Source organism: Vombatus ursinus, unplaced genomic scaffold, assembly GCF_900497805.2.
Source record: "Vombatus ursinus unplaced genomic scaffold, bare-nosed wombat genome assembly UNPS02007883.1, whole genome shotgun sequence".
NCBI classification, from domain to species: Eukaryota; Metazoa; Chordata; class Mammalia; order Diprotodontia; family Vombatidae; genus Vombatus; species Vombatus ursinus.
In genome coordinates, this window is record NW_020947661.1 from 197,020 (window position 1) to 209,079 (window position 12,060).

The 12,060-nt window shown below is 36.3% G+C and overlaps 2 protein-coding genes across 2 annotated transcripts; both read left to right on the forward strand.

The window, feature by feature from the left end:
- LOC114034084 (olfactory receptor 480-like) lies at window positions 1–939 on the forward strand. Its single transcript, XM_027849688.1, has one exon. It carries the CDS (start codon window positions 1–3, stop codon window positions 937–939), a length of 939 nt encoding a protein of 312 aa, XP_027705489.1.
- Window positions 940–7,403: 6,464 nt separating this feature from the next.
- Window positions 7,404–10,133, forward strand: LOC114034077 (olfactory receptor 508-like). Its single transcript, XM_027849684.1, has 2 exons — window positions 7,404–7,459; window positions 9,179–10,133. The coding sequence occupies exons 1-2, from the start codon at window positions 7,404–7,406 to the stop codon at window positions 10,131–10,133; spliced, it is 1,011 nt and encodes a 336-aa protein (XP_027705485.1).
- The last annotated feature ends 1,927 nt before the right edge of the window (window positions 10,134–12,060 follow it).

Consider the following 12,060-nt stretch of genomic DNA (forward strand, 5'->3'; position numbering starts at 1 on the left):
ATGTCTGGCAATAATTGCTCTGCTGTGACTGAATTCATTATTTTGGCATTAACAGATGATCTAACCCTTCATGTCATCCTCTTTGTGATATTTCTGGGTGTCTATACCATCACCTTATTTGTTAACCTTTGCATCATAATATTGATTAGAAATAGCTCCCAGCTTCACACTCCAATGTACCTTTTCCTGAGCCACTTAGCTTTTGTGGATATTGGTTATTGTTCATCTGTCACACCTCTCATGTTTATCAATTTCCTTATGGACAAGACTTCAATTTCTCTGGGAGGCTGTGTGGCCCAGTTTTGTTTTGCAACCACCTTTGGGACAGCTGAGTGCTTTTTGCTAGCTGTGATAGCCTATGATCAGTATGTGGCCATTTGTAGCCCCTTACTCTACTCCATCCATATGTCTACCAGGGTCTGTACTCTGCTATTCTTCACATCCTATCTGGGTGGTTGTGTAAATTCTTGGATCTCTACTGGTTGTTTATTGAATCTGTCCTTCTGTGGACCCAATAAGATCAATCACTTTTTCTGTGATTATTCATCACTTCTGAAGCTTTCCAACTCCCAAGACGATCTTTCTGAAATTCTTCCTGCTGTCTCTGCTGGGACAATAATTATAATCACAGTGCTGATTATCCTAATCTCTTATGTATATATCCTCTTCTCTGTCCTGAAGATAAGGTCCACTGTGGGGAGATCCAAAGCTTTCTCAACTTGCACCTCCCACTTCACAGCAGTCATTCTGTTCTATGGGACCTTTACATTCATTTATGTGATGCCTAAATCCAGTTACTCAACAGCTGAGAATAAAGTGGTGTCTGTTTTCTATGCTGTAATGATCCCCATGTTGAACCCCCTGATCTACAGTCTAAGGAACAATGAAGTAAAATGGGCCCTGAAGAAATATATGGGTAGGAAACATCTTTTTTCATGAATTTAACTCAATACAACATGTACACAATAAGTACATATGGTGTCTCAAGCACTATGTATGTTTTCATGGATGCAAGGACAGAAATGAAACGTTCTCTTACTTTAAGGATCTAATATTCTCTTGATATAATGGTAATGATTAATAGATACCAAGTAATGGGTTTTGGAAAGGCAAGTAACTTTAACCCTCTTTGCCTCAGTTCCTCATCTATAAAATGAGCTGGAGAAGGAAATGTCAAATTATTCCAGTATCTTTCTAAGAAAAACCCAAATGGGTTCATAAAGTGTCATATATGACTGAAATGACTGATCAACAACAAAATTCATTGTGTGTGTTATTTTCTTGGTTCTGCTATCATCACTATATCAGATGATGTAAATAATTTCTATGCTTCTATATTATTCACATTTTTTTTACTGCACAGTAAGAGTTCATTATGTTCATATGAGAAAATTTGTTTAGCCATTCCTCAATCATGGGACATCTACTTTGTTTCCAGTTCTTTGTTACCACAAAAGTGGTGCTATAAATACTTAGGTCTATGCAGGAAATTTCTTTTTATTGATGACTACCTTTATGGCATAATATACTTGTAAAATATTCATTTTTCTTTGGGATAACTCTTTGTGAGGGATGAGGTGGGAGAGATGCTAGAGAAAATTTAGATTATATAAAAACAATAAAATACTAATAATCATTAAAAAAATAACAATCTCCACAACCTTGCTCCTTCCTACATTTTCAGTCTTACATTTTATGTCTATCCATTCAATGTAAGATCTAGCTGTACTGAACTATTTACTTTTCTCCACACATGACACTCCATCTTCTGTGTCTTTACACTGACTTTCTCACAGACCTGAAAAGGTTTGCTTGCCAACCTCTGCCAGTTAATTTGAGGAAAAAATTAATACAAATGCTAAAAAATTTTTTAATCTACAATTGGAAAAATAAAAGATTATTTAAAAATTAGGAGGGTGATAGTTCAACTGGATTCTCCCTTAATAAGACCAGATGTGGAATGATATTTTCAGTTCTGACCTCTTCATTTTAAGAAAACATTGAAAATCTGGAAATCATCCAAAGGAGGATAACCAAGTTGTTCAGCAGTCAACAAGGATTTTAAGGGCTTACTAGGTGCCAGCTCTATGCTATAACTTGGAATACAAAAAAAAAGCAAAAAAAATCCCTGCCTTCCAGGATCTCACCTTCCATTTAGAGACATCATGTAAACAACTAGGTGCATATAAATTATAGACAGAGTAGATGAATTGTGATCTTAGAGAGAGAGAGCCACTGTTAAATTGGAACCACTTTGTGCAGAAAGTGGAATGTGAACTATCTTCAGGAAAACTAGGGAAAATAACTGGCAGGAATGTGAACTGGTTAACCTTATTAATTCTTTTATGATTTTCCCCTTCCTGTTTACCTTTTTATGCTTCTCTTGAGTCTTATATTTGAAAGTCAAATTTTCTAGTTAGCTCTGGTATTTTCATAAGGAATGCTTGAAAGTTCTCTATTTCATTGAATATCCATTTTTTGCCCTTAAGGATTATACTCAGTTTTGCTAGGTAGGTGATTCTTGGTTGTAATCTTAGCTCCTTTGCTCTCCAGAATGTCACATTTCAAGCCATCTGATGCTTTAATGTAGAAGCTGCTGAATCTTATCTTTTCCTGACAGTGGCTCCATGACACTTGAATTGTTTCTTTCTGTCTGCTTGCAATATTTTCTCCTTGACCTGGGAGCTCTGGAATTTGGTGATAATATTTCTGAGAGTTTTCATTTTGGGATTGGTTTCTGGAGGTGATTAGTGGATTCTTTCAATTTTGATTTTCCCCTCTGATTCTAGAACATCAGGGCAGTTTTCCTTGATAATTTTGTTAAAGGTACTGTCCAAGTGCCTTGTTTTTTTTTTCTTTTTGATCATGGCTTTCAGGTAGTCCAATAATTCTTAAATGATCTCTCCTGGATCTATTTTCCAGATCAGTTGTTTTTCCAGTGAGATATTTAACATTATCTTCTGTTTTTTCTTCTTTTGGTTTTGTTTTATTGTATCTTGATGTCTCATAAAGTCACTAGCTTCTACTTGCTTAATTCTAATTTTTAAGGAATTATTTGCTTCAGTGAGTTTTTGTGCCCCCTTTTACATTTGGCCCATTCTCCTTTTTAAGATTTTCTTTTCTTCAGTGAATTTTTAAAAATCTTTTTCCATTTGGCCAATTCTACTTTTCAGGGCATTTTTCTCCTCATTTGGGTTTTTATACTTCTTTTACCAATCAGTCAATTAAGTTTTTTTTAAGGTGTTATTTTCTTCAGTATTTTTTGTGCCTCCTTTACCAAGGTATTGCCTCTTTTGTCATGATTTTCTTTCATTACTCTTATTTCTCTTCCCAATTTTTTCTCTACTTCCCTTTAGGATTTTAAAAATCCTTTTTGAGCTCTTCTATGACCTGAGACCAATTCATATTTTCCTTGGAGGCTTTGGGTGTAAGAGCTTTGACTTTGTTGTCTTCTTCTTAGTGTGTGTTTTGAGCTTTCTTATCACCATAGTAGTTTTCTATGGTCAGAGTTTGTTCTGTTGTGTGCTCATTTTTGAGTTTTAACTCTTTGATAAAGTAGGGCTCTCCTTCCAGGGTGGAGGAAGCACCATTCCAAGCTTCAGAGATTTTGTGCTGCTCTTTTCAGAGGTACTTCTAGGGACCTGTAAGTTTTCATTTTTTCCTAGGTGGTATGATCTAAGTAGAGGTGTTTACTACTTTCAAGACCTAAGCTCTGGTCTGTGAGTGACCACAAACACTCTTTTCTGCCTTGGAACTGTGACAAAGATCCCTGCTACAGTGTGGCCATAAGCCTTGCTGTGCTATTGCTCCTCCTTGCCCTGAGACTGCAACCCAAGACTGTGACCCAGATCCAAGTATTAGCAAAGCAACAGAGTCGTGCCCCCAGTGCTAGCAAAGAGATCCCTGTAAGACATAAATGGTGATATTATGAGTAAGTTCAGTGAGGCATGGAATAGTTTTCTTCTCAGATATATGGATAAGTAAATAATTTATGACCAAGCAAGATATAGAGAGCATTATGGGATTTCCTGGCCCTCTGCTGACTCACAGCACATGTCAAATGTCTTATGGAAAATTTTTGTGTCATATATTATATATGTTCTTACATTCCAGCAAAAGTTTATCAGGATTGAAAAGATTGTCAGTACTGCCTTTACACATGGATAATTGTCTTCACTATAAATAGTGCCTTTGTTCTAGGATCTGTGATTTGTAGTAAGCTGACTTTCATAGTTGGTCTTTCGACTTCAATTTTGTATATGTGTAATCAGTGTGTCTTATGGCCTGACCAAAATGAATCTGATAATTTGATCGGGACCAAATTTCATAGTTAGTGAACACTGTCACAACCACAATTGCCACATGTTGATCTTAGAACAATTTTTGAGAACTTCCATGGCAGATCATACTACTTTGGCTATGGTGCTATCCAATCTTGTTTTATTTTATTTTTACTTTTTAAAAATACAGTACAAACATAAATAAAAATGATGAAGCCTCCTGAGAATTTAGAGGATTTCTCACACAACTCACTGGTGTGTTTGTAATTTTCTCAATCCCAATGGATTTCAAAAGGCATTTTAGTGATGGTGGCTACATTTGGTGCTAAGGTACTCAAGGGGTTATCTCCCAAATGTTATGAAACCCAACATAAATATGGTGCTACTATGCAAAGATAATAAATGGAGCCTAATGTAATCAACTAGTTGTATCAATAGATATCACTGCTATTCTTGGTATTAGTATAAAAATTCTTAGATCTGATTATCTGATTTGTAGCTCATTTCAGGGAAGCCTGTGTATTCTTCTTGACATGTCAAACTTTATGTTGATTTCAGTTTTGCATTGGGCTTTAATGCATCTCTCTCTCTCTTTCTCTCTCTCTCTCTCTCTCTCTCTCTCTCTCTCTCTCTCCCCCCCCATGAGTAAGATTCATTCCTGATTTTGGTCTTCTTGTTTCTGGTCCCTTATGGGGCCATATAATGTTAAAGATTAAGAAGTGAAGTATATGCATTGAGCCTTGTTATAGAATGTTAGTAAATAAAATTCTAATCTCTCATAGGTGATATATATCCTGAAACATCACTATAAACAGTAAGAATATCATCAAACATAGTTAGGTAAGGAATACTTAGGTAAAAACTTTTGTGTATAGATTTATTTTATTTATTACTTTCCCTCCACTTCTCAAATTGAAGCTTTAAGTGAGGAATTTCACTGATATATTTGTTGGTTGATGTAATGGAAAGAGAACTGAACTTGAAGCAAGGAGAAGTGGCTTCAATTGTGGGTTTGAGTCCCACATCTGAGTCTTACTGGCTCTGATTGTGATTGTGTTTAAGTGACTGCACCTCTGTGACCCTTAGTTACCTCATCTGTAAAATTAGCATAACAATATATTCTTCTAAAAATTGTGGGACAAAAGTAATTTGTGAAATTAAAATTTTCCTATTGAGATATTAATATTTCTGTTATGTGATTATTTTTATTATGATACCAACACGAATGAGACCTGAGGTTTTCAAAATACATTGTTGTCTTCCATTCAACTAAAATTTTGATGTGCACACTATTCAGAGTGTCCTGTCCTATCCTACTGGATAACGTGGCATAGGAGTATAAATATCAAGCTTAGGAATTATTATTTGTCCTCAAGTCAATAAGATATCTGTTTAAGGATTTAGTAAGCAAGTGATATGATCAGTCATATGTTTGAGGAAGAACATTTTTGTAGGTTTTTAGAAGATAGTTTAGAGGACATTGAGACTGGACTTTTAATTAAGAGTCTTTTGCAATAGTCCAAGTGAATAGAGATATATGTAGAAGTGGTAAGATTTGGCAACTGACTGGTTGGGTAAGGCAAGATAGAGAGAAGAGTAGAGATTAATTCCAGCATTGCAAACTAGGGCATGTAGAAGAATAGTGAGGCTCTGAACAGAAAGAAAATTATGGAAATATTTTTTAAATTGAATGTTGACATTAATATAAATTCTCTTCTGAACTTGTTGAATTTGAAATGCCTTTGAGATGTCTGTATATAAATGTCCAAATATTGGTGGTCTATGGATTGGAATTCAGTGGTGGATATATAGACTTGGGATTCATCTGAATAGAGAAGTTAATGGTAATTGAACCTAATGAGCTCATTTAAAAGATATAAAAAAGAGGAAATGGTCTAGAACAGAAGCAGAGGCACTTGTAAGGTTAGGAGACTGCACAGGGATTATGATCTGGCAAAGGAGGCTGAGGAGGAAATGTAAGACAGATACAATAGTACTAGGATCAGAGTGTCGTGAAAACTCATGAGGAGTTATGCACTTGGTAGAGGCCAAGAATCAATCAATAAATCAGTATTTATTTAGCATCAACTATTTTTCAGATACTTCCCTAGGTGCTAATGACACAAATACAAAGTCTGCAACAATCCCTACCCCCTAGGTATTTAAATTAAGATTATGAAAATATTATCATTTTCCAATTAATAAATTATTGGTAACTTTGTAGAGAATATTTCCTGTGGAGTGATTGGATCAGAAACAAGACTATAATGGGTTAACATGTGAGGAGGAAAGGAAGTGGATTAAACAAGATTAAATTTTTTCCTGAGAGGTTATTGGAAAAGGGAGGAGGTATAGTATGATAACTTGAAAAGATGTCCAGAAATAGAAAATTTTACAGGATTGGGCAGATCTGAGCCAATTTTTAGGAAAAAGGGGAAAGTCCATAGATAAAAAGATTAAAAATTAAAAGGGAGTTTTTCAATGGGGAAAGCTTAGCATTGAAATAAGAGAGATGGAATTAATGTAACAATTAGAGGAATTGGCCCTGTATAGTAGAAGGACTATCTCTTTCTCAGAGATTGTTGCAATGATAATAGGGGGTGATAACAGAAGAGTTTTGAACTGTAGAAAAGAAAAGAAAGGGAATCTCATAGGGATAGTCTTTCTTTTGTTGGAAAAGTTGGATTCCAAGTCCTCTCTTGAGAGGGAAGGGTGAAGTAGGAGGAGTTGAAAAATTCACACAACACTCTACAAATTTTTGATTAGTTAAGATATTTTTTCTTGTGGTCAGTCATAGAGAAAGAGGTGGATGATAGACCCATAAATGACTGATATAATGTTTCTTCCTCAGCTGAATAGTATCTCAATATTTTCTATCTTTCTTATTGGATTCAGAAGAAAAGTGAGCTTAGAGTTGGGAGTAATAAGAACATTTCAGGAAAAAGTAATATTTAAGACAATTTCTTACATTTGGAACTTAACAAAGATGAGCAAATGAAAACATTTGAAGACAGTTTGGTCTTTAAAAGAAATATAACACATATATTAATAAAATTATACTACCTTTTTGGTTTTTTTTTTTTGCATTCTGAAAATGTTTTATTGTTACTCTTTTCCTCTGCCATGTCTATCACTATCCACTCAGCTATCTCTCCCCACTCACAGTGGAAGCCGCCCTTGTAAGTGATAGTCAAGGAATAGAAATCAACAGTTCAGCCATGTCATAGAATGCTTATATCATTCTGTACCTCTGGTCTGTCATGTTTGAAATGGAGATAACTCTCTGAGCAAGATGATATTTATTAGCAGGGGCATGTTGCCTATCAGTAAATTGATCAGTGGATCACCTCAATTAATGTCCAAGTCCCTGAGCAAGAGGATATTTCTCCTTTATAAATTTTTGGGAAATATAAAACAAAAATCTGAATAGGGTAGATGATGTCATAGGCTTAAGGACCACGTGATTGGTTACAGAGTAGAGGTGCAGGGAACAACATGATTGGTTGGAAGGTTGGCAATTAGGTCTAGCAATAACTATTCTTATTTTCTCATGAGAATAAGAAATGCTCATTATATGGGTACAAGTGCAAGATAGTGGCCCAAACTTTTGGACAGGAAACTAGACATCCTTGACAGATAACTTCATGCTATAGAGAGCTCAGGTCCCACTCCCTTGCTTTCCCATATATTCCCTAAACAACTAAATTCTCTGAGGCAAGAATAGATTAGTGATTAGGAGGTACTGTGAATTTCTAAAATTAACCCATTACAGGCCAGCTGAATTCTGAAATGATTTCAGAGACAAGGAATCATGACTTAGGTAATTACAGGTCAAAAGCAGTTACAAGATAAAACCAATTAATTTTAAATAGATCAATAAATAAATGGTATAGGATCAATCTTAATCTTTTCAAGTCCATCACCTCTCTGCCAAGAAGTGGTAGGTAATATTTCCTCATTGGTCTTTTGAAGACATAATTTGTCACTATTTTGGTAAAAGTTCTGAGGTCTTTCAAAGTCGTTTCCCTTATCATGATTATTGTGGTCATCACATTAATTGTTTTACTGAATTTGTTCTGCATCAGTTAATGAAAGTGTTCCCATATTACTCCAAAGCAGTCATATTCACCACTTCTTGTGGCACAATAATTTGCCACTACTTTCCTATACTAGAGTTTACTCAGCTATTCTGCAATTGAAGGAAGCAATAGGTAAACAGGATACGGTTACAGCATTCCATTGTTTTACCTGGAAACAGCAAAGTTCCCATGGGAAATTTCCCATAGTTCTTCAGGCTGGCAATATCTAGCCTGATAATAGCCCTTTGTAGTCATGGCAAGTTCTAGGAGCAAAGTAAAATGAGAAGTCTTAGAATTCAGATTCCTCATTCATTTTCTTTTGTGACTTTAGAGCACAAGTGCTATCTTGGAAACCAAAACTTTCCTTATACTCATTTAGCATGAGGTGGATACCACCTTCAGATGTGGAGTGTGGTCTTGTGAGAACTTAGGAATCACAAAGCAGACTCAGTTTCTTTGGAAGGGATAGTTGGCAGAACAGCATTTGCGCATTTGGATATTGTCTCAGCATGTCTTTAAGAAAGGTTTCCATATTAGGAATTCAACTATCCTCTTCACTCTTTTACATAATTTTTTTACACTCTCACAATGGCAAAATTGGCAAATCTTACAATACTATTGGTTCATTGGGAAGAATTATGAGGAAATTAATTTTTTATCTCTGTTTTGCTTATTGTCACTCTGCCATGGTGCATAGGAGCAAAGTATTGGAGTAGAAGAGTATGATGGGCATGTAGGAGGTGGCCAGTGAATGTTTCCTGACATATCCAAATCTTAGTTCTGTATTCTATTTTAATCTCCTTTTCTTCTGTCTACTAGGCATTCTTTCCAAGACAAGTCTGGCAATAACTGCACTGCTGTGACTGAATTCATTATTTTGGGGTTAACAGATGATCCAAACCTTCGTGTCATCCTCTTTGTGATATTCTTAGGTGTCTATGCAGTCACATTAATTGGTAACCTTAGCATAATCATATTGATCAGAAAGAGCTCCCAACTTCACACTCCAATGTACCTTTTCCTTAGTCATTTGGCTTTTGTGGACTCTGCATATTCCTCATCTGTCACACCTGTTATGCTCAAGAACTTCCTTGTGTACAAAACCATAATCCCTCCTGGAGGCTGTGTGGCCCAGATGTTCTGTACAGCAACCGTTGGGACAGCTGAGTGCTTCCTGCTGGCTATGATGGCCTATGATCAGTATATGGCTATCTGTAACCCCCTACTCTACTCCACCAACATGTCTGCTAGGGTCTACACTCTTTTACTCATCACATCCTACCTAGGTGGCTGTGTAAATGCTTGGATCTTCACTGGCTGCTTATTGAATCGGTCATTCTGTGGACCCAATAAGATCAATCATTTTTTCTGTGATTATTCACCACTTTTGAAGCTTTCCTACTCTGAAGATAATCTTGCTGATGTTCTTCCTGCTGCCTCTACTGGGTTAGTGATTGTGATCACAGTGTTACTTATTCTGTTCTCTTACATATACATTCTCTTCTCTGTCCTGAAGATAAACTCTGCTGAGGGCAGAGTCAAAGCTTTCTCAACTTGCACCTCTCACCTCACAGCAGTCACTCTGTTCTGTGGGACCACTACATTCATTTATGTGATGCCTAAATCCAGTTACTCAACAGATGAGAATAAAGTGATGTCTGTTTTCTGCATTGTAATGATCCCCATGTTGAACCCCCTGATCTACAGTCTTAGGAACAATGAGGTAAAGGGGGCCCTGAGAAGACTGATGAGGAGGAAACATTCTTTTTCATGAATTCAACTTAATATAAATAGTATTTATTAAGTATATATCATGTCTCAGACACTGCAATAAGTTTTGGAGATTCAAGGACAAAAATAAAACTATCTTTGCCCATAAGGAATTAATATTCTACCGATATAATTATTAGGATAAAATGATACCGATGGATGTGCTTTAGAAAAGGCATATATTTATTTTGATGGGTTAAAGTTGTGAATTTAAAAGTTGATTGGAAAGGTCTGAAAATGCTTGCAATGTTCCACAAATGTGGACCTACCTTTGCTGCAGAGGAGTAGGGAGATATGTCTTTTCATTGCTCTTCTTTGAGTCTGTGATAGTTTTTTGGAATCTGGCAACACATTTTTTATTGATATATGGGGGTTGTTCTTTATATTTACATTCTCATACTCAATGTGTGTGTTATTTTATTCTCTCTGCTATAATCACTCTGTATCAGATCATGTAAATCTTTTTCTGTATTAGCCATATTTTTTACATCACAGTAATATTCCATTACCTTCATGTGCCATACTTTGTTTAGCCATTACTCAATCACTGGGCGTCTGCTTTCTTTCCAGTTTTTGCCACCATAAAATTGGTGCTACAAATATTTTGATGTATGTGGGGACTTTCCTTTTATCAGTGACTACTTTTGTGGCATAATATACCTGAAAAATTGTATTTTTTTCCCCTATGTTTTAACTCTTCATGAGAGGTGAGATACTAGAAGAAATTTAATTCATGAAAAAGAAAAGATATCAATAAAGAATAAAAAAAATAAAAATCTCCACAACCTGTTCTTTTCCTACCTTTCTAGTCTTACACTTTCCTCCCATCCATGCAGTGTCTAATCTAGCTATACTGGACTGTCTGCCTTTCCCCACACATAACATTCCATCTTCTATGTCTTTACAGTGGCTGTTTCACAGTTCTGAAATGCCTTGTTCCCCTTCCTCTGCTGCTTAGTTTTCTACGCTTTCCTCAAGACAACTCAAATCCCACATTCTGCAAGGAACCTTTCCTCTCTAGCTAAGAGTAGCTTCTTCTCTAAGATAACCTTCCATCTACTCTGTCTGTAATTTGTTTGTGCCTGGTTATTTACATGGTGTTTCCCTCAATAGAATGTGAGCTCATGGATGACAGGGAGTTTTTTTGCTTTTCTTAGCATACCAAATTATATTGTAATGCCTGACACATTGTAAGCACTCAAAATCCTTGTTAACTGACCACCAGCTTGATTATCCTCCTTTAGATGTTCTCCAGATTTTCTATTTAAAATGAGGTCAGGACTGAATATGTTCTTCCATATCTGGTCTTATGAAAGCTGAATTCAATGGAATTATCACATTCCTAATTTTTAAAAATCATCTTTCATTTTTTCCTATTAGATGTAAAGTAGTTGTTGCATTTATTTTTAAAAATCTTGATTTCCATGGGGGAATTCTGGGAAGATGGCAGAGGAGGTCAGAAAATTCCAAGTTCTTCAGATTTCCTCCACAAAGAATGCAAAATAGCACTTCAGGGCGAACATAGAGTGGCAAATATAAACAAGAGTTGGGGCAGAGCAGTGGTTCTCCTGGGACAACTGCAGAAGACCTGAGGAAAGACCCCAGGGATGGAGGTTTGGCCAGAGTAAAGTGTAAACACCCTCAGGCTATCTCCTCTGAAACAACCAACAACAACCCTTTGTGGCAGCTGGATTGGGAAGCAACCTTAACCTCAGCCACAGGAATTCTCACCTTACAAACAATGTAGGAGTTCAGACATCTCAGCAGGGGAATATTGAAAGACTGTCTGTTGCAGAGGGATGCCAGTCTCAGCTGTGCTGCCAAGACATGGTTGCCTGGCAGTGGCTGAAGGAAGAATAAGCCAGCATATACCTGGTGAGTGCCGAAGTAGTGGGGTGGGGATGCTGCTGGCTGTGGGCACATACAGGAGA

What these genes read in the sequence shown, in the direction of transcription:
- LOC114034084 (XM_027849688.1), top strand. Translation starts at nt 1, where the DNA reads ATGTCTGGCAATAATTGCTCTGCTGTGACTGAATTCATTATTTTGGCA.
- LOC114034077 (XM_027849684.1), top strand. Translation starts at nt 7,404, where the DNA reads ATGTCTATCACTATCCACTCAGCTATCTCTCCCCACTCACAGTGGAAG. An exon ending in TCACAGTGGAAGCCGCCCTT is followed by an intron (nt 7,460 to 9,178) that starts GTAAGTGATAGT and finishes TCTGTCTACTAG; the next exon opens with GCATTCTTTCCAAGACAAGT.